Below are 26,267 nucleotides of genomic sequence, written 5' to 3'. Positions count from 1 at the left end.
ATGTTGGAACCACAGTCAGTGCAGAAGAGGTCAAGATGTGAAGCCACATCATCACCGTTCCACCAACGGACGAACCACCGTTCCACGTCTACAATTTTACAGGTGTCTTCATAAGAGTACTTTTAGCTTTCAGTTGGGTCCTTGTCACTTCCACTATCAGGTTTCTGACCTGTACTGCAGCCAGCCACCAGGGGGGCGATCCAGATGTTTTTTCCTCAAAGCTGTGATATTTTCTTCTGTTAATAAGATGTTGGAGGAACCTCCAGAGGAAGTGGAGGTTTTGTCAGAATTAGTTACTTTTACTCTTTTGTTAATAAAAAAAATAAAACCACACTGATGATCAGTACAGATCCTGCTGCTATCAGTCCATAACGCTGCCTTGTCCGTCCTCCTGTGTCTGCTGGTGGACTCAGAGCTGGACTCAGAGCTGGTCTGTCAGTGTGTGTCTGAGCAGCAGCTGCTGTAAAGGACAAAAATGTGAGTTGAGACTTGTTGATGTTTAAATGAACATGTGGACTGTTTGAATTGAACCTGATGCTGTCTGTCTGTACAGAATATTATATGTTACAGTTAGAAGAACAGAAATCAGACAGTTCTCAGCAGACAGCAGCTTTAACTTACTCACCAGAGACTGTGAGCTCACAGCTGGAAGAACCAGAACCAGAAGCTGTCCTCACATCACACACATACAGACCAGAGTCTTCAGTCCTGAGTCTGGACAGATGAAGTCTGATTCGTCCTTCTCTGAGGGCGTCTGTGTCACTCTGGACTCTTCCTGAAAAACGTTTATGCTGAGAGTCTGGCTTCTCCTCTCCAGCATAGACATCATACAGGACAAAGTATTTATGATCAACAATCAGTTCACAGAAAATAGAAAGTCTATTGGAGGCACTGTCAGTAGGGAACGTCCACTCCAGTGTGATGTTGTGGTTCTCCTCTGCCTGATAGGAGCTCTGTGTCTCCTTCACTTCAAGTGCTGCTGCTGAGGAGGTGAGGATGAGGAGCAGCAGGATCATCTTCTCTCTGTGAGAGGACACAGAGGTGAAGAGTCAGCACGGCTACAACTAACGTCTGTAGTCACATTAGAAAGACTAATAAACAGTTTCAGGTGTCAACAGCAGCATTCCATCCTGTGACAGAACAAGAGTGTCTCATTTTAGCCTGATAGTTCTTGTCAAACATGTCACTGCTGGTTAGATGCTACTTTTGGACTGTAGCAGCTGCTGATGTCTGAAGAAATATTCCAGTGCTCTTATATTTGCATATTCCCTTTTATTTACTTGGTTTACACACACACACACACACAGCTGCTGGCTTGCTCAAAGTGAAAGTGAAACTAAATGTTGTACTGTGAACCGAGCTGTTTCATAAAACCTCTCAGAGCTCGTTTTTCTGCTTCTCTACAAACAGGCCAACACTTTTAGTCACAGCTGTTCTTCATCACTAACAAACACATTGACAACAACACACGCTGTCTCACCTCGTGTCTCTTGACTTTACACAGCACCAACATGGCGGCTCCTTTCTAAACGTTCTCTGATGCCTCGACAATAATTCCTTGAAACGAGTTTATGAAGTAAAGTGTATGAAGGTCCATAACGGCACTTTGTATCAGAACCGATCGATTCAGCTCGGACTCGGTCCTGCCTGCGTCTGCGCCGGAAGAAAACAGTGACGTCATTCCGTCACACGCCCATCCCCGCTCTGTGCTGAGCTAATTTGTTTTTACCAAAGCTAACATGTTACCGTATATCCAGGTATAAACAGGCACAGAGAACACAGACATTAACACAGTGACAGAGAATGAAGAAGAATTGAAGGAGACAGACACTCAGACAGAAACACTGAGTCAGCAACAAGTTCATCAGAAGCTTTTATTTTAGAAATATAAAGTGCATTTGCATAATTACAGAGATGTGCAGGGTGAATTCAGGGTGACTGATACATGAGGTTGAATGTAACAGTTTAATTACAGAACTTAATTTAATATAAATGACACCACTGTGTGCTGATGATTGACACCGATATCCCATGATGCAACACACAAACTCAGAGAACAGTGATTGACCTTCTCTCTAAAGGCTAAATGCTACAAACTGAACAGTAGTGACATCTGCTGCCCCCTACTGGAGAGAAGAAGACTCCACCAGAGGTTGGATCTGCACCCTGACTGACACACAGTCCGCTTCCATCACACACCGTCACCTCTGAGGAGGCTGTTGATTGTTAAGAGGTCAAAAGTCACAAAAAGACTTTTAAAGTTTTGAATGTTCCAGATTCTGTATTTTATTTTTTCTACTGAGTAAAAGAAACATTGAAGTGTTGTCCTGTGTTCAGCAGGTCACATGTTACAGACAGTTCAGGTATAACTTTTGAGTTGTGTTCTCCTCAGCGGAGTATTGACTCATGCTCTTACCTGGAGCTCTCTTTGAAAGAGACGAGTCCTGCTGTTACAGACAGACTGACTGTCTGAGTGACCTTTCATTCTGACAATAACAAATATAACACAGAGAACCAGAACAACTGCTGCTATCAGTCCAATGCTGAGTCCTGTCCGTCCTCCTGTGTCTGGTTGTGGACTTGGAGTCGGTCTCTCAGTTGGTCTGTGAACAGCAGCTAAAGGACAAAAATGTGAGTTGAGACTTGTTGATGTTTGAAATGAACCTGATAAACTAACTTACTCACCAGTTATGTTGAGGTCACAGAGGGCAAAACCGTAACCGCAACATGTCCTCACTGCACACTTATGCTGACCAGAGTCATTCTTCCTGAGTCTGGACAGATGAAGTCTGATTCGTCCTTCTCTGAGGGCGTCTGTGTCACTCTGGACTCTTCCTGAAAAACATCCATCCACAAACTCTGGCCTCTCGACACCTTTATAGACCTGATACAGGACTAACTCTTTTGGTTTTGCTAAATGTGAACAGTGGACATCAAGCTCCTCAAATGCAGAGCCAGTGCTGTTGTACGCCCACTCCAGTGTGATGGTGTGGTTCTCCTCTGCCTGATAGGAGCTCTGTGTCACCTTCACTGTCAGAGGTGTTATTGCTGAGACAGAGAAGGACAGAGGAGCAGACACACTGAGGAATAAAGTCCATTTCAACAACCAAGTCACTAAATAACAAGGAACAGTGATCTGAATCAACTTACGAGTGACATTCAGTTGTGTGACAGCAGATCCTCCTCCATGATTAGTGCCCACATCACACACATACAGACCAGAGTCTTCAGTCCTGAGTCTGGACAGATGAAGTATGAGTCGTCCTTCTCTGAGGGCGTCTGTGTCACTCTGGACTCTTCCTGAAAAACGTTCATCCTGAGTATGAGGCACCTCCACACCTCCAACAGCTTGATACACGATGTAGGATTTCTGCTCAGCGATCACGTCACAGGCGATGCTGGTTTTATCGTGGGAGGTTGAGGTGTTGGTGGGGAACGTCCACTCCAGTGTGATGCTGTGGTTCACTGTTGCATTATAATCACTCTGTGTCACATTCACTTCGAATGCTGTGACATGTGAGGTGATGAAGAGGAGCAGCAGGAGGCTGCAGACAATGTGCTTTCTTTGGGACGTCATCACGAGTCATGAACTGCAATCAGAATCAAACACAAAGGATTTTGTTGGTTATTATTCAAAGTGATTTGGAGCCCCTTGTGATGTCACAGAGGGACAGATCCTGCCCTCTGCTGCTGAGGCTTTTTAGCCTGGTTTCCTGTCATGAAGGAGGAAGTGAAGGCACTGTGGTTATAAACTGGAGCCTCTTCATCACATGAGTGTGGTTCCAAAACAGAAACTAGAAGGTAAAACCTTTTGTTCTTTTTGTGACGATGAGAAGCAGATAAAATAAGTTTACACTCTGATTCTGAAACATTTGAACTCACAAGTCACCAAAATAAACCAACACACCATCCAAAGCATTTTGTCTGAACCTGCTTTTACAGGTTATTTCTCCCTGAAAGTGCTGCAGCAGATCAACACTGAATGTTCTTTATGTTTTAATCAATTCATTTTTAGATATTCCAATAATCAAACACAAGTTGTATTAGTCTTAACATAAATGTACCACAGCACACAACATACTGTTTTATAAAAGGTTCATGACATAAAAGTTTGTTTCCAATAAATATTGAATAAATGACATTTACCTTAAGTCATTTGAGGAGCTTTAATCCGATGACCATGAAGTCATATACAGACTCTAATCTTTTTGTCTGACTCACGATGAAGAGCTACAACACAAAATGAGCTGTGTGTGCAGCCAGGATTAACACAAGTGAAACCAACCACCAGTCCCACATCAGCTTCCTTCTTTAAGTTGCTGCTTCGTCCGGCCTCCCACCCTCCTCCTTGGGCGGGGCATGCACCATACGGACGTTTACCCTGCAGCTCATGAGTTTATTTTTCATTTATTAGTTGAAGTATCATGAAGAAGTTAAGTAAATATAAATTTCACGTTGATGCACACGGATATTCCACGATTCAACACACAAACTCAGAAAGTGATGATTGATTATGTCTTATTGAAAAAGAATAAACTCATGGAAGACAGTAAACTACAGACTAAACAGCATGAGGCACAGAAACATTATAGTTCCTCTACTGCCCCCTGCTGGGCTGAAGGAAGCTTCACCAGAGGACCAATGTTTGAGTTTGTTTACAATAAGAGTAGACAGCGTCACAGTGTGAGGGGAAACAACACAGGTGAAGATGAACACACAGAGACCTCACACAGCCAGAGAGACTCAGTCCTACTCATTCTGTAAAAGAGAAACTGCTGTCCTAATTTATGTGTGTGATTTAAAAATGCACAGGATGGGTCTGAAATATCATTTCAGAAACTGCTGGTCTGCATCATCACTGAAGATGATGACATCATCAGCCAGATGTAAAGCATAAACAGCTGGTACACAATGGAAAAGCAAAGATATGCAACGTTTTAAATGCATATTTAATGTTAGAAAAGAGGTGCAGCTTATGGACACCTCCCCTGCTAAATTATGTGACTCATGAAGTAGAAGTTGTTGACACGTCCAAAACACAAGTGTGTATTTTTAGCTCCGTCATATTTAATCTGCTGAAAGGCTGTCTAAAAGCCACGCTCTCTAAATTAAGATGACTATTTTGCTGCAATTCGGCGAGTGCAGCAAACACACAGCAATTTGGAAAGTTTCCCAAAATGTTCCTGAGATATTGCAGTCATGAACTGAGGACTGACCCAAAATGTGGTTTTGCTCTCCATACCTCTGCACACACTCAGATCGACCTCAGCCTTCCTCCCCTCCCCTCCCCTCCACCTGCCCCTCTGTCCTCTATAGAGCATTCAGCTGCTCTGCCCCAACACTCTGGAACTCCTGTTTACATGATGATCACATAATACACAGAATCACTGTAAAAACGTTCAGAACAGATCAATGTAATGCAGATATAAGCTGATGTCAGAATCATGACTGCAGTGTGTCGCAGGCTGATAAGAGAGTGTGTGTTTGTGCATGATAACAGAGGCAGAGCCTAACACACTCCATTCAAACACTGTCTGTCTGACTGACTGCAGGACGGACGTGATGTTCACTGAAACCAGGTGGAAGTTTTCTGTGTAGGAATCATTAAAAGAAGAGTTTAAAATCTGCAAAATATATCATACATGCCGGGCAAATTTACCTTCAGGCAAATCAGGCAGTTTGGACCACATCAGGAAACGTGGAGGTTTCATTAAGACTAGTCCGGTTACTGCTGATGGACTGTTTCTGTGCACTAGCTGACACATTTTTTCTTTTTGTCATCATAAAATAAATGAAAACCAAACTGAGGACCAGAAGGACCTCAACTCCTGTCGCTATCAGTCCAGCTCTCTCTCCTGTCCATCGTCCTGTGTCTGGTTCTGGACTCAGAGCTGGTCTGTCAGTGTGTGTCTCAGCAGCAGCTGCTGTAAAGGACAAAAATGTGAGTTGAGACGTGGTGAAAGAAATCGGACAGTTCGCAGCAGACAGCAGCTTTAACTTACTCACCAGAGACTCTCAGGTCACAGGAGGCTGAACCAACTCCAGATTCTGTCCTCACATCACACACGTACCGACCAGAGTCCTCAGTCCTGAGTCTGGACAACTGAAGTCTGATTCGTCCTTCTCTGAGGGCGTCTGTGTCACTCTGGACTCTTCCTGAAAAACCTTCATCCACAAATTCTGAGAGCTCAACACCAGCATAGTAACAGTACAGACCCAGGTCTCTTTCTTTGTTTAAATGTTCACAGAGGACATAAATGTCCTCAGTCTTAGTGTTTCTGTTGAACGTCCACTCCAGTGTGATGTTGTGGTTCTCCTCTGCCTGATAGGAGCTCTGTGTCACCTTCACTTCAAGTGCTGCTGCTGAGGAGGTGAGGATGAGGAGCAGCAGGATCATCTTCTCTCTGTGAGAGGACACAGCAGCTTTGTTTAAAGTTCACAAGGAGCAACGTGTGAAAAAAGCAGAATACAGTGGATGTTTTTGTCCTGCATCAACACCTCAAGGATGATGACATCATCATCAGCCAGATGTAAACAGTAAACAGCTGATACACCATGAAAACAAACTGTGAAGTATAGACAGAGTTTTAGAAACATACCTGTTTGTAGGAGAAGGAGCAGCGAGCTGCACGTCTTTCATGTCTTCAGCTGGACACATGAAGTCATCATGGCGCAGCAGAGGGGACGTCAGACATGAGGTAGGAGCTCCAGCTTCTAAACTCCTTATCAGTCAAATGAGCCTCACGAGAAAGTTACAACGTGAAAGCTGACACACCCTAAGTGTTTATCTCTAGTGCAGGGCGTCAGAGAAAACGTCTTCAGAAAATGCTGAGCCTCGATAATATCACAAATGTGTTTTTTCTCTCTGCTCCATTTGCCCGTCCGATCCTGACACTCCCTGCCCCAGAATCTCTGTACCACTGACTCTCGTCTGCTTCAAATCCAGTCTGACGCTGATTTTATTGACGCCATTTTGTCTTTGTTCAGCTGATAAAGACAGAGTGGAGCTGTGTGTGTTGTGTCGTCACATAAAACATGCAGCTTTTCTGCATTCAGCACATACAGACAGCAGCAGAGTCAGATTAAAGATTATTATTGATTTTTGATTGAGGTTCCAGGTTCACCATCTCATGTCTTCTCAAGGCACATGCACAGTCTCACTTAACGATTTACATTGTTGTGCCAAAAAGTGACTCTGCTGATTTCCAGTACACCCTGTAAAGTGTAAACTACCCATAACAAGTGTGTATAAACTGGAGCCTCTTCATCACATGAGTGTGGTTCCAAAACAGAAACTAGAAGGTAAAACCTTTTGTTCTTTTTGTGACGATGAGAAGCAGATAAAATAAATTTACACTCTGATTCTGAAACATTTGAACTCACAAGTCACCAACATAAACCAACACACCATCCAAAGCATTTTGTCTGAAGCTGCTTTTACAGGTTATTTCTCCCTGAAAGTGCTGCAGCAGATCAACACTGAATGTTCTTTATGTTTTAATCAATTCATTTTTAGATATTCCAATAATCAAACACAAGTTGTATTAGTCTTAACATAAATGTACCACAGCACACAACATACTGTTTTATAAAAGGTTCATGACACAAAAGTTTTTTTTTCCAATAAATATTGAATAAATGACATTTACCTTAAGTTATTTGAGGAGCTTTAATCCGATGACCATGAAGTCATATACAGACTCTAATCTTTTTGTCTGACTCACGATGAAGAGCTACAACACAAAATGAGCTGTGTGTGCAGCCAGGATTAACACAAGTGAAACCAACCACCAGTCCCACATCAGCTTCCTTCTTTAAGTTGCTGCTTCGTCCGGCCTCCCACCCTCCTCCTTGGGCGGGGCATGCACCATACGGACATTTACCCTGCAGCTCATGAGTTTATTTTTCATTTATTAGTTGAAGTATCATGAAGAAGTTAAGTAAATATAAATTTCATGTTGATGCACACGGATATTCCACGATTCAACACACAAACTCAGAAAGTGATGATTGATTATGTCTTATTGAAAAAGAATAAACTCATGGAAGACAGTAAACTACAGACTAAACAGCATGAGGCACATAAACATTATAGTTCCTCTACTGCCCCCTGCTGGGCTGAAGGAAGCTTCACCAGAGGACCAATGTTTGAGTTTGTTTACAATAAGAGTGCTCCTGAGGTTAGCTCTGTCTCCAAATGACTTCAATTCATTCTTAGTTATCACATTTCTAACATTTTCATCTGCCAAAAGGCCTCTACAGAGTGCCTGAGTGCTTATTTGTGGCTGAAAATTACTTGATTTCATTCTTGTCTATTATATGTGACAGATTATAATCCAACCAGCCCGTCTGTACCGGTTAACACACTTGCACAGGATCAATACACCTCATAAACTGCATTTTCCACCTGCCAAAAAGTGAGTATGGCCTCTACAGAGTGCCTGAGCGCTTATTTGTGGCTCAACATTACTTAGGTCTTGATTTTTTACTCTAAATGACATCTGTCTCCGTGTCTTAAATGCCATGTACTTTGTCTTCTCCTCCTTGGCCTAACTCTGGATTAAACTGTCTTTGGAGTGTAATGCACTCTATCTATCTGAACAATAACGTCACCATCTCTTTCACGCATAAAAATGGCACAGATCGGTCTTTACAAGAAGTCAGAACCTGACTGTTGAGCTGCAGCAGTGTGGAGGAGACCAAACAGCCGTAGCTGAAGCTACATACACTCGGCTGTGCAGCTTTAAGGCGCCGTGCGCGCTCCCGCGAAATCAGTTTTTGCCAGACATCACTTTTTTTAGCACAACACCGGCACCACCGCTGGTATCGGCCGTACCAACTGTTTAACCTCAGTTATAGCTACTTACTGATTGAGTTTTACCAACCGACGTGTAAACTAAGGTCGTTAGCGCTAGCTTACACATGCTAATTGTAACATTAGCTCACCTGTTGAATGGCGACGTTTCGGTCAAAGTACGCTACTTTAGCTGACATGTAACCGAGCCCAAGAAATCACACAAATAAATACAAGCTGACAGACTACAGACCGGCATGGTTTACTGAATAAAAAGGCCTGTTACTTACCTTAAAGCTGCAGGCAAACATTTTTTCCCGCTTTCTGTTTACTGTGCGGCCATTACCAAGTACGTCATCAACGAGGAACTGCGCATGTCACATGGCCAAGTGCTGCCACCTACTGTCGGGCATAGATGTCAGATTTGAGGGTCTTCAACACTTTTAAAATGCTGATGAGTTCCATTATTTTCTTCACCAGGACGTTTTATCAATTAAAAGTACTCACTTTTAATCACTTTTTTAAAATAATATTTACATTTACTTTGAATTAAATGGATTATTTATAATCTGTAAATTATCCAATTATTAATCTGTTAATCTGTGAGTCACCCTGTATGTTTGGATGATCATTCACCACACACATAATGACCATTAAACATTATTGATCATCATCATCTATTCAAATATCAGAATAGTATCATTAACCCCTAAATCCCCAGCAAACACTCAGGTCACATGAGCTCGATGTCAGCAGTTTGTTTCTGTGCAATGATCCATAAAGTTTGTTACAGTTATTGTTGTTTGTGATCACAAAGACACAAACGGAAGAGTCTGGCACATGTTCGGAGGAGCAGACTGAAGACATGTTATTATAAATATCAACACATAAATCTTTATTGACACCAACAGCTTTACAAAGAGCAGAGAAGAAGCTTTAGTAAAAGCAGAGGGCTTCTGCCTCCAGACAAACTGATGTGTGAACTCTTTAAGTTTGCTCTGTCTGACCTTTGAGAGGATTCACTCCTCCCATTTCCCCACATCATTTGATGTGAGTGTACTGAAGGCACAGTCCTGCACACACGAGGTAAGACACAGAGTGTTTCTGTTGAACAGGTTGATGTTTGAACTTCTGTAGTGTGATGCTTATTCTGAATATATGACTTGTTCCTGCTTCTCTCTGCTGCACTCACTGGTTTAAGAAGACAACAGATCACTGCAACAACAGTGTGTTCAGCAGATGCTGCTGTGGCAGTGATTGGTGAACTGAAGTGTGGAGCCCTCTGCTGAGTGGCCTGAGGTCTTTGCATCGGCCGGCCAATCAGCTGCTGATATGAGATAGAGGCCTTTCCTTCTTCAGTTGGTGGGAGGGAGACGTTTCAGGTTGCTGTGCGTTGTCAGTGGCGGTTCTACATTGAATTACTCCCCGGGCAAGTGACTCTCGGTCCAGCATCAGACTCTCAGTCCAGCATCAGACTACAGTCCTCTGTCTCTCTGCCTGCAGCTCTGCTGTCTGTCCGGTTTGGCCCCCAAACTTCCGTGTTGTTTAATGATCTTAACGGTAAGACCTCTCACTCCTTCGGATCATTCACGCTGCTATACACAAACATGCAGTGACGCACACTATCAGGACAGAGTGAGACCTCCTCCTTTACTCACTGTCGTTCCGTTTGGAGACCCAGAGGTGAGCTGTCCCCCGCACCCCCTCCCCTCCTTTCACAGCTTCTGTGTACGGCAGCTTCTCAGCATCAGGGGCGCCTGCAGCTGCAGGGGGCACTAATTTGCCAATTTTTGGTTCTGGTTCTTCCAAGCGGCAACCTTCGGGGCTCAAAGTGGAAGCCCATGCGGAAGTGTCAAAACTTGTAATTCACGCTGCAACAGCTGGGGGTTGGCTCCAAAAGCGAGTAATTTCCCATAGACTCCCATGTTAAAATGGCCGATTTCACAGCAGAAAAGAACATGTTTACGGCCTGGTACAAAAAATCGCTGTGGTCTCAGATGATAGGTTGTCTTCTAGTGTCAGTTGTAGGGGGGGTGAATTTTTTTACAACTCACTCGTTTCAATTGTATTCGGACTTAAAATTACGCCTAATTATGGGCGTTGCCGCTTGAGTGACAGACAGTTGACGTATCACAGCGTGAGTTTCCTGCTTCCACGATCGCCCGCCCCCCTAAACCCCGCTCGTGCCCCCCCTCTTTGTCCATATTCGGAGTTTTAGTTGACGTGACGCTGCCAACATGGCGGCGGTCATCACGTCCCGGAACCTCCCACTGAGACTCAAAACGGCTCTTCAGAAACAAACGGGTGACGTCACGGAGGCTCTGTCCATAGTTTTTACTGTCAATGGGTTCTTCCAGCTGTGAGCTCACAGTCTCTGGTGAGTAAGTTAAAGCTGCTGTCTGCTGAGAGCTGTCTGATTTCTGTTCTTCTAACTGTAACATATAATATTCTGTACAGACAGACAGCATCAGGTTCAATTCAAACAGTCCACATGTTCATTTAAACATCGACAAGCTCCATAGGATTGAGATCTGGAGAATTTCAGGTCAACACCTCAGACTCGGTATGCTCCTAAAACCATTGCTGGACCATTGTTGCTTTTTGGCACGGTGCATTATCTTGCTAAAAGAGACCACATCCATGAGATAGTACCGATTCCATGAAAGGGGGCACATCATCTGCAACAATACTTACGTGGATGGAGGACCAAACGGTTCTCAAGAGAACCTTGTCCAAAGCATCGCACTGGCCTCTTCCCATAGTGCATCCTGCTGCCATGTGTTCCCAGGCAAGCACACACACCTGACCATCCACATGACGAAATCAGAACCAGCATGAACTTCTTCCATATTTTGAGCAAAAGCAACTCACTTGTTGAATCAGACCATACAGGCCCGCCTACTCCCCCCATGGGCATCGCTGCACCTCGGCCTGTCACCGGTCCACCAATGTTCCTTCCTTGGATTGGACCAGGAACTCCCAACTGTCAGGAGTGAGGCAGCTGAGAAGACACAGGTGCAGGCAAACTCAAGGACTGATAGGTTAAACTAAAGGTGAGCTATAATTAGCCATCAAACAGCCAGAACACAAAGAATAATCAACGAGCCCCAAAGCACAGAAACAAACCAAAGCAGGGCAGAGTAATCCACAAAAACAGGTAAGGAAATCCACAGAGGAACAAGAACTCAACAAGACTGGAACACTCCGGAGGACTCAACAAGAGGATGTGGCAGGGAGTGAAGGGAGACCGACAATAAATACCCAAGGGCAGGGAAGACACTGGGAGTGGCAAAAAGTCTTTAAAACACCATCCTTGAGTCCAGATGCCTCTTGGACCCACTGTTCAAAATGATTATGTGAAACAAGGGGACTGGAGCAGAGCTGCAGATGTTAATTTGTAAAAAGTCCAAAGATTTAACAGTCTAACCATTGTTTATGAAGCTTTGGTCCACCAGAGGAATCACAGTCCTCACACACACCCTGTTGGCTGAGCCAACAGGGTGTGTATGGACTTCTTTCTGTTTTCTACTATTACTGTTGGCTCTCTGTTTTCTTTTTCCTTCATATCTAACATTCTGTCTGCAGATGTGTTTTTAGTGATTAGAAACACTAAACCTGCTGATGTTTAACATCAACTATAACCTCCATTTACAGCAGATCTGAGAGGAAACCTCACTCAACCGTCTCTCTCTCTCTCTCTCTTTCTCTCTCTCTCTCTCTCCAGCCTCCATCTCTGGAGGAAACAATGATGCAGACAGCTTTGGATTGGACGAAAATTTCACAACAGTCTTTTCTCATCAAGGTCAGGAAACAAATGTGAAATGTCCCAGTGCAGCTTTTTACTCCTCCCATTTCCACATCATTAATGTTGCTGTGTTGAAGGGACACTCCTGCAGTTGTGTAACTGTTTTCTGGAGACTGTGCGTCTGTCTTCAGAGAGTCTCCAGTCGGCTGACAAGAGGTAAGACACAGAGTGTTTCTGTTGTGTTCATGTGTTCATTAGTTTAGCAGCAAAAACAAACAGGTTGATATTTGAACTTCTTAAAGTGACGTGTTTATTCTGAAAAAATGACTTGTTCCTGTTTCTCTCTGCTACACTCACTGTTTTAAGAAGACACAACATGATGTTGTTGTAGCCGTACTGACTGAACCTGATGACTCTTCACCTCTGTGTCCTCTCACAGAGAGAAGATGATCCTGCTGCTCCTCATCCTCACCTCCTCAGCAGCAGCACTTGAAGTGAAGAGGCCACAGAGGTTCTATCAGGCAGAGGAGAACCACAACATCACACTGGAGTGGACGTTCCCCACACACACTAAGACTAAGACTGAGGACATTGATGTCAACTGTTATCATGTAGCCAACCACACACAAGTCCTGTATCAGGTCGATGCTGGTGTTGAGATCTCAGAGTCTGTGGATCAAGGTTTTTCAGGAAGAGTCCAGAGTGACACAGACCTCAGAGAAGGACGAATCAGACTTCATCTGTCCAGACTCAGGACTGAAGACTCTGGTCTGTATGTGTGTGATGTGAGGATAGCTTCTGGTTATGGTTCTCCCAGCTGTGAGCTCACAGTCTCTGGTGAGTAAGTTAAAGCTGCTGTCTGCTGAGAACTGTCTGATTTCTGTTCTTCTAACTGTAACATATAATATTCTGTACAGACAGACAGCATCAGGTTCAATTCAAACAGTCCACATGTTCATTTAAACATCAACAAGTCTCAACTCACATTTTTGTCCTTTACAGCAGCTGCTGCTCAGACACACACTGACAGACCAACTCTGAGTCCTCCAGCAGACCCAGGAGGACGGACAGTCCTCATCATTGGACTGATACTAGGAGGAGTTCTCCTGATCATCATTGTAGTTTTATTTTTTGTTTGCAGGAAGAAAGAACAATATGGTGTCTCAGAACAACAAGCCACCAAACACAATGTTGTTCTTGGTGAAATTCAGACAGTAAATCAGTAATTCAGATTTTGTCCTTTACAGCAAGTAGAGGAGGACAGACAGGACTCAACACTGCACTGATAGCAGCAGGAGGAGCAGCTGTCCTGATTGGCTGAGTTGTTGCTTAATTGTTTGTACAATGATGACTAAAAACACAATATTGTTATTCATATAGACTCATTCAGTGTTCAGACTGCTGCATCAACATGTGTCAGTCATTACTGTTTATATGTCATGTGTGAATAAAAGTGATGTTTCATCTTATAACAGCCGTCATCTTAAAACACCATCCTTGAGTCCAGATGCCTCTTGGACACACTGTTCAAAATGATCATGTGAAACAAGGGGACTGGAGCAGAGCTGCAGATGTGTTAGGTTCATTTGTAAAAAGTCCAAAGATTTAAAAGTCTAACCATTGTTTATGAAGCTTTGGTCCACCAGAGGAATCACAGTCCTCACACACCCCAGCTCTTCCTGTTCTCTAATGTTACTGTTGTCAGTCTTCCAAGTCCAACAAATGAGCTTGTTCCAAGTTATTCAGACACAATTGGTGCTGTTATTGTTGCACCGTCAGGTGTCAGCTATTTCCTGAATAAAGAGAATATAAATACTTTATTCATCCCAAGCTGGGAAATTTCACTGTTGCAGCAGCCAAATACAATCACTCAAGCATACCAAAAAAAATAACAAATATACCTCTAACAGTAAAAATTAAACAGTATACACATTATTTACAGCAAGATAAATACAAACACAAGTGCAGAAGCAAAAATGTGCAATTTGTAATGCAGGTATAAATATAAATCTGAATGGGATTGTGCAATTTGGTATGAAGATATGAAATTATATGGTATGATATACAAGAACAACAGTGTGCGGTTTGAAAGTTAAAAACCTAAACCTTGTGCAAAACCTTGTGCAGAATCTGTCCCTTACAGCACTGAGTGTTATCTCTGGCACAGAGAGGAGGTGTTTTACAGTCCTACAGCATGAGGCAGGAAAGATTTCCTGTAGCGTTCCATCTGTCCAGTACAGGAAGGAGAGGGTGGTCGGGGTGATCCATGATGGATCACAGTTTGTTCAGTGTCCTCCTCTCCACCACTGCTTCAAAGGTCTCTTGTCTGCAGCCAATGACAGAGCCAGCCTTCCTGATCAGTTTGTTCAGTCTGTTGGTGTCACTGGCTGCAATGCTGCCCCCCCCAGTAGACCACAGAGGAGAACAGAGTGCTGCAACAACAGACTGGTAAAAAATCTCCAGCATCTTGCTGCACACGTTGAAGGACCTCAGCTTCCTCAGGAAGTAATGTCTGCTGCAGGCCTTCTTGTACACAGCTGTGCTGTTGGTCCTCCAGCTCAGTCTGCTGTCGATGGTCACTCCCAGGTACTTGTACTCCTCTACCATCTCCACATCCTTACCCAGGATGCAAAGGGGCTGCAATGCTTTCCCCTCCTTCCTGAAGTCAATCACCATCTCTCTGGTCTTGTCTACATTAAGCAGCAGCAGAGTGATTCCCTCAGGCCCACTCCACAAATCTGTCCACCAGCCTCCTGTACTCCTCCTCCCGTCCACCACTTATACACACCAGAACTGCAGAGTCATCAGAAAACTTCCGTAATTGACATGACTCTGAGTTGTACTGAAAGTCTGAGGTGTATAAGGTGAACAGGAATGGAGAAAGCACAGTGCCCTGTGGGGCTCCTACACCACTCATCACCGTATCAGACAGGACCCCACCCAGCCGGACGAACTGTGGCCTGTCAGGTAATCAGTGATCCAGGAGACGGTGGACCTGCCAACACCCATCAGCAGCAGCTTCTCACCAAGGAATGGAGGCTGGATGGTGTTGAAGGCACTAGAGAAGTCAAAGAATGTGATTCTCATTGTGCCTCCACCACCATCCAGGTGTGAGTGAGCTCGCTGCTGCAGATAGATGACACATCATCCACCCCCAGACGCAGCTGGTAGGCAAACTGCAGAGGGTCCAGAGAAGATCTCACCTGCGGCCTAAGCTTAGCTAACACCAGCCTCTCCAGCACCTTCATCACATGAGATGTGAGGGCAACTGGGCGGTAATCACTGAGGCCAGATGGAGATGACTTCTTAGGTACAGGAACCAGGCAGGAGGTCTTCCAGGGGAGTGGCACCCTCTCCAGGCTGAGGCTCAAATAAGTTTCCTTTTTGGACAATAGCCCTGTACATAACAAACAGAAGAACTCCTCCTGCTGCTGTAAGTCCAATGGTGAGTCCTGTCTGTCCTCCTGTGTCTGCTGCTGGAGGACTCTGCATTAGTTTCTCAGCAGCAGCAGCAGCAGCTGTACAGGACAAAGAATGCTACAGTTAGAAGAACAGAAATCAGACAGAGACAGCAGGTCTGACTTACTCACCAGAGACATTCAGTTCCCACATGGCGCCGCTGTACTCAGAATCTGTCAGGGCCGATATAAGATGGAGGACACAAATGCAGCGGAGCCGGAAGTAAACGGCAAACTGTTTAATTCAGGCCAGAGTTAGGGGAAGGAAAATGTGTTGGCCGATGCTCTGTCCCGTGTGTAAAATTGTTTATTACAGGAATGGGCTTCCCTCTTAAGGGGAGGGGTGTTACGGCCCCCGGGCCGTATGTGTGATTTATGGACTGTATGTGTGTGTGAAATTATGAATGGACACCGATCAGGCTGAGCAGGAGCTGCAGCGATTGGCGGACCGAAGACTAGCCGCTGCGTGATTGGTTCGCTCCTCAGCCAATCACCAAGACGCACCTCAGGAAGCCCATTTGAAAAGGCGAAGGCCAACTACAACCAGACGGGGAAAGACTTGTAGCCGTGTGTGGCGTGAACTCTCTCCCCCTCTCTCTCTGGCTTGTGAAGGAACTTGTTTGTGGCTTGCCTCGTGTTTAAATTGAATGTTCATTTGTAACCCGTACTGTGAGAACTGCTCTGTGTGAACCTTTGGTAAGCGGTCTTTTGTGTTCGTTAAAGAGAAATCATAGTGGTTAGACTCCAACCTCGTGGTTGTGATCCTTAGTTCCCTTTTTATTTTCTTTGGAGTACGTTTGTATTATTTGGATAAGGATAAATTAAATACAGTCCAACAAGACCGCGTAGATAAATTAACTCAAATAGTCCACGAGGCAAAGGTATCCAGAAGGGCAAAGGCAAAACAGTAGTCAAAACCCAAACGAAGTCAAAGCACAAGAAAAATCCAAAAGTCACTCGAAAACTCACAGAGAAAATCACAAGAGCAGATAGGCTACTTGGACGGCTGGGTCGTATGGATTGCTCACAAAACAAACTGGCAACAAGAGGTTGGAAGGAAACACACAGACTTTATACACAGGAGGGCGGGAAGACAATAGGACACAGGTGAGGCACATTAGGGTGGAGCAGGTAATCACAGGAGGGGGAGGGTGCACACACGAGGAAGAGGAAGTCAACAGACCTGAAACACAAGGGAAACAGTCAAGTACCAAAAATAAAACTGGAAGTAACTAATAAAACTAGAACTAATACAAACAGAAAACAAACTAACAAAATAACTGCCCTGGCTCAAACCCTGACAGAATCAAGATCCGGCATCACAGCCAGTCTTTTCTCATCAAGGTCAAGAAACAAATGTGAAATGTCCCAGTGCAGCTTTTTACTCCTCCCATTTCCACATCATTAATGTTGCTGTGTTGAAGGGACACTCCTGCAGTTGTGTAACTGTTTTCTGGAGATTGTGCGTCTGTCTTCAGAGAGACTCCAGTCGGCTGACAAGAGGTAAGACACAGAGTGTTTCTGTTGTGTTCATGTGTTCATTAGTTTAGCAGCACAAACAAACAGGTTGATATTTGAACTTCTGAAGTGACGCTTTTATTCTGAAAAAATGACTTGTTCCTGTTTCTCTCTGCTACACTCACTGTTTTAAGAAGACACAACATGATGTTGTTGTAGCCGTACTGACTGAACCTGATGAGTCTTCACCTCTGTGTCCTCTCACAGAGAGAAGATGATCCTGCTGCTCCTCATCCTCACCTCCTCAGCAGCAGCACTTGAAGTGAAGGAGACACAGAGCTCCTATCAGGCAGAGGAGAACCACAACATCACACTGGAGTGGACGTTCCCCACACACACTAAGACTAAGACTGAGGACATTTATGTCTACTGTTCTCATTTTACCGAACAGAAAGGATCAGTCCTGTATCAGGTCGATGCTGGTGTTGAGCTCTCAGAGTCTGTGGATGAAGGTTTTTCAGGAAGAGTCCAGAGTGACACAGACGCCCTCAGAGAAGGACGAATCAGACTTCATCTGTCCAGACTCAGGACTGAAGACTCTGGTCTGTATGTGTGTTCAGTGAGTACAGCTTCTGGTTTTGGTTCTTCCAGCTGTGAGCTCACAGTCTCTGGTGAGTAAGTTAAAGCTGCTGTCTGCTGAGAACTGTCTGATTTCTGTTCTTCTAACTGTAACATATAATATTCTGTACAGACAGACAGCATCAGGTTCAATTCAAACAGTCCACATGTTCATTTAAACATCAACAAGTCTCAACTCACATTTTTGTCCTTTACAGCAGCTGCTGCTCAGACACACACTGACAGACCAGCTCTGAGTCCTCCAGCAGACACAGGAAGACGGACAGTCCTCATCATTGGACTGATACTAGGAGGAGTTCTCCTGATCATCATTGTAGTTTTATTTTTTGTTTGCAGGAAGAAAGAACAATATGGTGTCTCAGAACAACAAGCCACCAAACACAATGTTGTTCTTGGTGAAATTCAGACAGTAAATCAGTGATTCAGATTTTGTCCTTTACAGCAAGTAGAGGACAGACAGGACTCAACACTGCACTGATAGCAGCAGGAGGAGCAGCTGTCCTGATTGGCTGAGTTGTTGCTTAATTGTTTGTACAATGATGACTAAAAACACAATATTGTTATTCATATAGACTCATTCAGTGTTCAGACTGCTGCATCAACATGTGTCTGTTATACTGTTTATATGTCATGTGTGAATAAAAGTGATGTTTCATCTTATAACAGCCGTCATCTTAAAACACCATCCTTGAGTCCAGATGCCTCTTGGACACACTGTTCAAAATGATCATGTGAAACAAGGGGACTGGAGCAGAGCTGCAGATGTGTTAGGTTCATTTGTAAAAAGTCCAAAGATTTAACAGTCTAACCATTGTTTATGCAGCTTTAGTCCACCAGAGGAATCACAGTCCTCACACACCCCAGCTCTTCCTGTTCTCTAATGTTACTGTTGTTCCAAGTCCAACAAATGAGCATGTTCCAAGTTATTCAGAAACAATTGGTGCTGTTACTGTTGCACCGTCAGGTGTGAAGGGTGAAAGAATTTATTCTGCACTGTTAACATGCAGTGTGTGTTCACATGTATAAAAGTGTGTCCCTAACATGAAGTATTCAAGTGTTTATCACTTAATAATGTGATTTTCATAAGTGTTTATGTGTTAGGAAGTTTTATAGAAAATCTAAGTAATTCGAGGATACTGAATCTAAGGACAGCAGCACCTCGGACCTGATAAAAGCCAGATTCTAAAGGAATGTGTTATTCTCCTGAGTGCCCAGTTTATGGTCATCCCTAGACCGGCCTCACAACCTACGAGATTTAAGGAATTGAAGCTTTACTTTATTAGGGAATAAACACTAATCGTCTATTCGCTGTATGACCCAGGGTCTGCAAGAGGGGGGGGGGGGGGCAGGAACGCCCCTGTGGTATATCAATGTGTGAATTCCATGTCCAGGGGTTGTTGTTGCTTTGTTCGTTCTTGTTTGGTTCTTTGTGTCTCAACAACCCAGAGCTCTGTGACTCAGAATCTGCCTCATTGTTCAATAAATTGTAATCTTGAGACCAGAATTTATCCGCTCCTTCCTCATAAACCAACTTGGGAGGGGATCAGAAGAAACAAGGGGAATTTCATCCCTGACAGGCGTCAGCCGTTTATTGAAAAAATAAACGACCATGTCCAACATTTTTGAGCCACGTAAAGATTAACAGTGTTTTACTGTAAAATATTCAGTATTAATGTCTCCTTCACATTACAAACAGAAACACTGGAGACAGCTCAGACTCAGACACAGGTTTGAATGTTGCAGCAGTGTCACTGTTTATCAGAGTTATATACTAAAGTAAAATGTTCCTGACAGGACACCTGCACAAAACACAAACCTGCTGCTGCAACGTTACAGACACACACACATGATCAACAACACAGCAGTGGGTGTGAATGTGCCATGGTATACTCCACCCTGCTATCATACAAACTGTAACACAAAGCAGTGTTTCACTGTTTGATCAATACTCACGTTAAAATAGATCAAATGCTGTGATGTCTTAATGTAGTGTGTATTTATACATGTTTACATGTGTGTGTCAGTCATTCTGTGTGTGTGTAAATAACACAGTGTGTTCACATTCACACATCTGCAGCGGTCTTCCTGACTGTAGTTATCATGTTCTACCACCAGGGGGCACTCACACCCACAACTTAACACCTATTGTCTATTGTAAAACCACATGTTTGATGAAGGCTGTCAGAGGAAGAGGAGGTCTGCACGTGCTCAGTGGGGTGGGTGCTGATTTTTTGAGACTCTACATGTCATTCATTTTTTCTCTTTCTGTTTTGGACAATAGCCCTGTACATAATAAACAGCAGAACTCCTCCTGCTGCTGTAAGTCCAATGGTGAGTCCTGTCTGTCCTCCTGTGTCTGCTGCTGGTGGACTCTGCGTTAGTTTCTCAGCAGCTGTAAAGGACAAAGAATGCTACAGTTAGAAGAACAGAAATCAGACAGAGACAGCAGGTCTGACTTACTCACCAGAGACAGTCAGTTCACACATGGCGCCGCTGTACTCAGAATCATGATCCGGCATCACAGCACACCAGTACAGACCAGAGTCTTCAGTCCTGAGTCTGGACAGATGAAGTCTGATTCGTCCTTCTCTGAGGGCGTCTGTGTCCACCTGGACTCTTCCTGAAAAACCTTCATGCACTATTTCTGGGTGCTCAACACCTTCATAGACATCATATAGAAGAGGGCACTTCTCATTGGCTGAACGACAGCAGTAGATATGAATCGCCTCAGCTGTATCATCAGTGTTTGTGGTGAACGTCCACTCCAGTGTGATGTGGTGCTTTTCCTCCGCCTGGTAGTATTTCTGTGTCACCTCCACTTCTCCTCCTGCTGAGGAGGTGAGGATGAGGAGCAGCAGGATCATCTTCTCTGTCAGGGAATATAAATGAGTCGTTTTGGATCTCACTGTAAAAAAACGTTTGAAGTTAAAACTGATGTGTTCATTTTTTACAGTGTAACATGTGTCAGACAGCACAGGGGAAGTCTGTTGTATGAACATGTTTTTATATCATCAAGTGATTTTACAGTCAGAGAAACAACAACACAACTCTTCTAGAAACGACAACAACATGATACATGTTACTGTTACACAAAGCTGCTGGGGCACAGGCGTGAAAGTGAAACTTAAGGCTGCTCCATGTTAATGAGTTCAAATAAAATCTGAACAAACACCTTGTTTTTACACTTCTATACAAACAGTCCAACACATTTACACAACTGTTCTTCATCACACACACACTAACACAACTACAACACACTGGCTCTTACCTTGTGACTCTGTACAGCTGAACACACACACACTGAAGGAGAATAAGGGCTCAAACAGCTTTCAGTTTCCGTGTTAGTCATCGTTCAGTCTCCTCCTCTGCCTCCGATTGGCTGATCCCTCTGTGGGCGGGGCTAATCCAGTGAATCACACTGCGCTGTCTCACTGTGACCTCATACTTACATACACATACAGCCATGACATATGCACCTATACGCCCCTTTTGGCGGGTTGGCCCGTCGCCATATTGGATGTGGCAAATTTACCACTAAACTAATGAAACGGACAATGCAGCGTTCTACAAAGAGTTTGAGCTGATGTCCGTCATTGATCTATCCACACACAAACAGTAAGATATTTGGGAATCAAACAAGCACCAAAGACAACATTTGTATTGTTATTTCATGTAATCTGATTACCATTTTTGTTTTGCCCCTCCTTCCTTTCTTCTCTTTGAGTCCTCTTTCTCCTACTTCTGTATTATTCTTCCTTTCTCATCCCATGTAGTTCCTGTATCTAACTCTCACACACACACATTAATAGTCATTTACTGAACCACAGTATTTCCCCTCCTACTAAGGTAATGTGCTGCTGCTGTGGATCTTGTATGTATAATAATTTTAATAGGTTTAAGACATTTCTAAATTTTTAATGTTTATAATTATTTTGGGGGGTTTTCTGAATAAAGAGCACAAATGTTTACATATAATACAATTAATTGTTAAAAATGTTTTTTATATTGACACTGATGAACATTTACGAACACATGAACACACGTGTATAATATACATGTGTCTATGCATACAACAACAAAGTAATCGATCCCCGCACACGCTCATCTTGACAGGCAGCAACAATCGAGCACCGAGTGCTCGTCCTAATACACCGCAGGCTGCAGCTCAGTGTGTGTGTGTGTGTGTGTGTGTATGTGTGCGGGTGGAGGACTTACTGTGAACTCCACCTGCTTCACTGTGTCAGCGTGTGGAACATGTCCGCAGTCAGTCAGGCAGCAGTAGAATCCGTCACCGAGGTAAAAACTGTCCGCCTCGACGTCTCCTTGAAACCTGCACAAAAACTCAACAATGGCGACCGGAAACGACAATAAAGTCCGATCCATAAACTACGCCGTTCATCTGTCGCCACGTGTTTGCAGAAACTCATTTTACTTTTTTTAAACGAGCCGCCATGTTGGTCCTGCTTAAAACCCCGCCCACATACGTAAAGCGTGAGAACATACATAATGTGTCCTTCAGCGCCACCTGGTGACAGAGAAGTGTGTGTGTGCAGCACCTCTGTGTCCTCTCAAACATGACCAGCAGGGGGAGCCGCTCACATCAAAACAAAGACTTTCACTCTTCTTCTGAACAGGTTTGACTGTGTGTGTTTGTGTGTTTGTTTACTTCCTGATGCACTTTATATGAACATTAGAAATGTAAACAACGCGTTCACGCACACGTTTGTCAGCATGTGTTCATCAATCAGTGTGTGTGTGTGCAGCAGCATCCACACACACACACACACACACAGTTCGGATTGTCTGTGTTTAATGTAGTACTCCGCTTGTGTGGTGATTAGGTGTGTTATAAAATTAGAGATGAATCACAGGACAAGGCTCCTGACTGGTTAAACCACATACCTGCCACCTCGCACTTTATAAGCTCACCTCAGGAGTAGCAGCAGCTTCAGAGTTGATTAACATTAAAACTGACTCCGTCTCAGGACAGACTGCTGTTTGTTAAAGAGACCCAAGGTGAGACATTGGCTGAATGTGTTGGAGTGTATAGAGGAGTGGTGTGTTTATTGTTAAGCACCACAACACAGGTTTTAATGTGTGTCTGTGAGGATCGGAAGTTAACTGAATGTTCCAGAGACTTGATGTGAGCTGCTGTCTGTTCTGAACATTTATGATGTTTACATTTATAAAAGAGTGTCATGTATTGTATCATGTAACTGTGTTTAGTGCCACCTGCTGACACAGAGTGTGACTGTGAGTTTCAGTCAGACTGTAGATTGATGTTGTTGTAGCCGTACTGACTGAACCTGATGACTCTTCACCTCTGTGTCCTCTCACAGAGAGAAGATGATCCTGCTGCTCCTCATCCTCACCTCCTCAGCAGCAGCACTTGAAGTGAAGGAGACACAGAGCTCCTATCAGGCAGAGGAGAACCACAACATCACACTGGAGTGGACGTTCCCCACAGACACTCAGACTAAGACTGAGGGGATTGATGTCCTCTGTTATCATTTAACCAGACAGAATGTATCAGTCCTGTATCTGGTCCATGCTGGTGTTGAGCTCTCTGTGGATGAAGGTTTTTCAGGAAGAGTCCAGAGTGACACAGACGCCCTCAGAGAAGGACGAATCAGACTTCATCTGTCCAGACTCAGGACTGAAGACTCTGGTCGGTACGTGTGTGCAGTGAGGACAGCTTCTGGTTCTGGTTCTTCCAGCTGTGAGCTCACAGTCTCTGGTGAGTAAGTTAAAGCTGCTGTCTGCTGAGAACTGTCTGATTTCTGTTCTTCTAACTGTAACATATAATATTCTGTACAGACAGACAGCATCAGGTTCAATTCAAACAGTCCACATGTTCATTTAAACATCAACAAGTCTCAACTCACATTTTCGTCCTTTACAGCAGCTGCTGCTCAGACACACCCTGACAGACCAGCTCTGAGTCCAGCTCTGAGTCCAACATCGTCCAAGACAAGACGATGGATAAGAGTCATCTTTTCACTGACAGCAGCAGGAGTGATTGTGTTAGCTTTGCTTGCCAATTTAATTTGCTGTCGCCCGGACGATTTTAGTTGGTGTGACTGTTTAATGAGTGTAGCATTTGGCTTATGTGATGCCATCTATTGAATACTACTTGTTTCCTGAGACACACAAGACAAGCTCTGAGTCTTTCATCCTGTACTTACTCAATGAAATCTCTACAGACACTCAGTGCATTCAGTCTGTTTCTCTACAGAAGCAGTACTGGAAAGTAACTAAGTATTTGTACTTCTTTACTGTACTTAAGTTACATTTTATGAACACAGTATCTCCAACATGTCGCCTCCATCTACACAAAAATATTTGTGCTTCTGTCTCTGAGTTTAAACCAATCAGGTGGCTCCATCAGCTCCAATGATAGCAGAGCCGCAGGGGGAGTATTTTGCTGCTTTACTTAAGGACCAAGCTTCAGGTCTTCCTCCAGCACTGTCCACAGGTGATCTCTGCATAATTAATGGAACTATTGATTTGTGTGCGGTCTCACCAATGATCGCAGCCTAACTTTGTGCTTTTATTTTGAAGCTGTTATCTGCCAGTCGTTTCCTGTATCCCTGTAAATGTTCTTCCAGTCTGCAGGTCCTGTCCAATATTTGTATGTGTGTGTCTTTTTTATCATCCTTAAAATCTCACCTGTCACCATTCAGAGGCTGGGTCTGTGCCATGATTACATGTTCTGTGCCTCTTTGTCAATTCCTGGTTAATAAATCCTTTCTCATCTGTGGTCTCTGACACGATCAGTCACACAACAACACAGCGGTGAGTGTGCACACACAAACACTCATCTAACACTCAACTAATCATGAACGTGCATTCTAAGCAGTATTGTCTGTATCGGATTATCGGAACACGAACCCTGTCCTCTTACCCCTATGTCCGTTAGCGTCCGCTAGCACTTTGCCACCACCTGTATTCTGAAGGTTGAAGGTTGAAGTGGACAAGGGGAGTTGTCTTGAAGATGTTTCGCTGCTCCTCCAAGCAGCTTCATCTGTTCTGTATGAAGGTTACATTGAAGACTGACTCTTCATTAATCCCTCATGGAGCCTAGCTCAGGTGGGCTACCGAAAGCCTGCAGGTGTGTCGGATTACCTGGTGCCCGTGTTGCTGCGGTACAGATGTAACGTGGGCGTGTCTCTGCAGGACCCGTTTCTGTTCAAACCAGGAAGTAAACATCGGGAGTTCTTCTTCCATAAAATTCTATTTATACTCGTTTTAGGAGTAACAATGAACGTGACCATGTCGGGCAGCATGGAACAGCATGTTCAACGTCCTCAGCTGTGTGGAAAATAAATATATTATGAAGCCAAATATAAAAAGAAAACGCGGTCACATCTGGAACCACTGGAGGTTTGTTAACAGGGTCAATACAGACCATACATAGAACCTGCTAGTTATGGTCGGGAGATTTTCTATGGCCGTGATTGTTGATTCCTGACCCCCAGGAAAAGAATCTTGTACTTGAATAATAGTTCTGATTGTGTCTGTTATTAGAAGACAGATGTGGGCTGTCACAGCTGAACCTGGCTGTGGAGGTGTGGATTCAGCCAACATTCATTGGGTCATATCAGTGCTGTACTGTTTACTTTTATGTGTAGGTTACACCACAAATCAACAGTGTCACTACACAAACGCTGCTGATAATGTTAACAATATATTTAACCATGAACCTACATTCTAAGCAGTATTGTCTGTATCGGATTATTTGGTGCCGCAGTATTTTGAACAGGCAGCTGCGCGGACACCAAAAACCTCTGTTGACACCGCTGAACTTTTTGTTGTAATAAAAAACTCATATTGTTGTCTTTCTGGTCACGTTTAAACAGATGAACAGCAATAAATAAAAACGTTTATCAACTGGGGCTACACTCATAATGCTCAGCTCAAGAAGCGATGACGTCTTCGCCCAGGTTAACTGGTGACCCTGGCACCTGGCGTCCAAACAACTCTGTATGAAGTAGCTCAAAGCGGCAGATAACTCTTCACTCCTCCGTATTAACTCGTGTATATGACCAATGACGATGTTTGAATCCCGCAGAAGAAAGTTGCCATTGTTCTATGTATGGTCTCTATTGACCCTGTTAACAAACCTCCATCGGTTCAAGATGTGACCGCGTTTTCTTTTTATATTTGGCTTCAT

The 26,267-nt window shown here is 43.9% G+C and overlaps 1 protein-coding gene and 1 long non-coding RNA gene across 10 annotated transcripts; one reads left to right on the top strand and one right to left on the bottom strand.

Moving 5' to 3' along the window:
- Window positions 1–1,922: 1,922 nt before the first annotated feature.
- On the bottom strand, window positions 1,923–25,170 carry LOC114435379 (uncharacterized). Of its 9 annotated transcripts, none has more exons than XM_028405042.1 (7): window positions 7,650–7,818; window positions 6,600–6,790; window positions 6,007–6,404; window positions 4,147–5,924; window positions 3,151–3,590; window positions 2,686–3,048; window positions 1,923–2,616 (listed from the first exon to the last, which is right to left on the bottom strand). In XM_028405042.1, exons 5-7 carry the CDS (start codon window positions 3,575–3,577, stop codon window positions 2,405–2,407), a joined length of 1,002 nt encoding a protein of 333 aa, XP_028260843.1. In that variant the 5' UTR covers window positions 3,578–3,590; window positions 4,147–5,924; window positions 6,007–6,404; window positions 6,600–6,790; window positions 7,650–7,818; the 3' UTR covers window positions 1,923–2,404. The 9 variants fall into 9 exon arrangements, with proteins under 9 accessions (XP_028260843.1, XP_028260844.1, XP_028260845.1 ...); XM_028405043.1 differs by having other exon boundaries at window positions 6,600–6,740; XM_028405044.1 differs by lacking the exon at window positions 7,650–7,818 and having other exon boundaries at window positions 4,147–5,352; window positions 5,660–5,924; window positions 6,600–7,634.
- On the top strand, window positions 12,645–14,008 carry LOC114435387 (uncharacterized). The gene is made up of 3 exons (XR_003670587.1): window positions 12,645–12,755; window positions 12,979–13,376; window positions 13,542–14,008. It is a non-coding gene; the product is annotated as an uncharacterized LOC114435387 (long non-coding RNA).
- Window positions 25,171–26,267: the final 1,097 nt, after the last annotated feature.

Source organism: Parambassis ranga, chromosome 5, assembly GCF_900634625.1.
Source record: "Parambassis ranga chromosome 5, fParRan2.1, whole genome shotgun sequence".
NCBI classification, from domain to species: Eukaryota; Metazoa; Chordata; class Actinopteri; family Ambassidae; genus Parambassis; species Parambassis ranga.
This window is presented reverse-complemented; position numbering and strand designations above follow the sequence as displayed.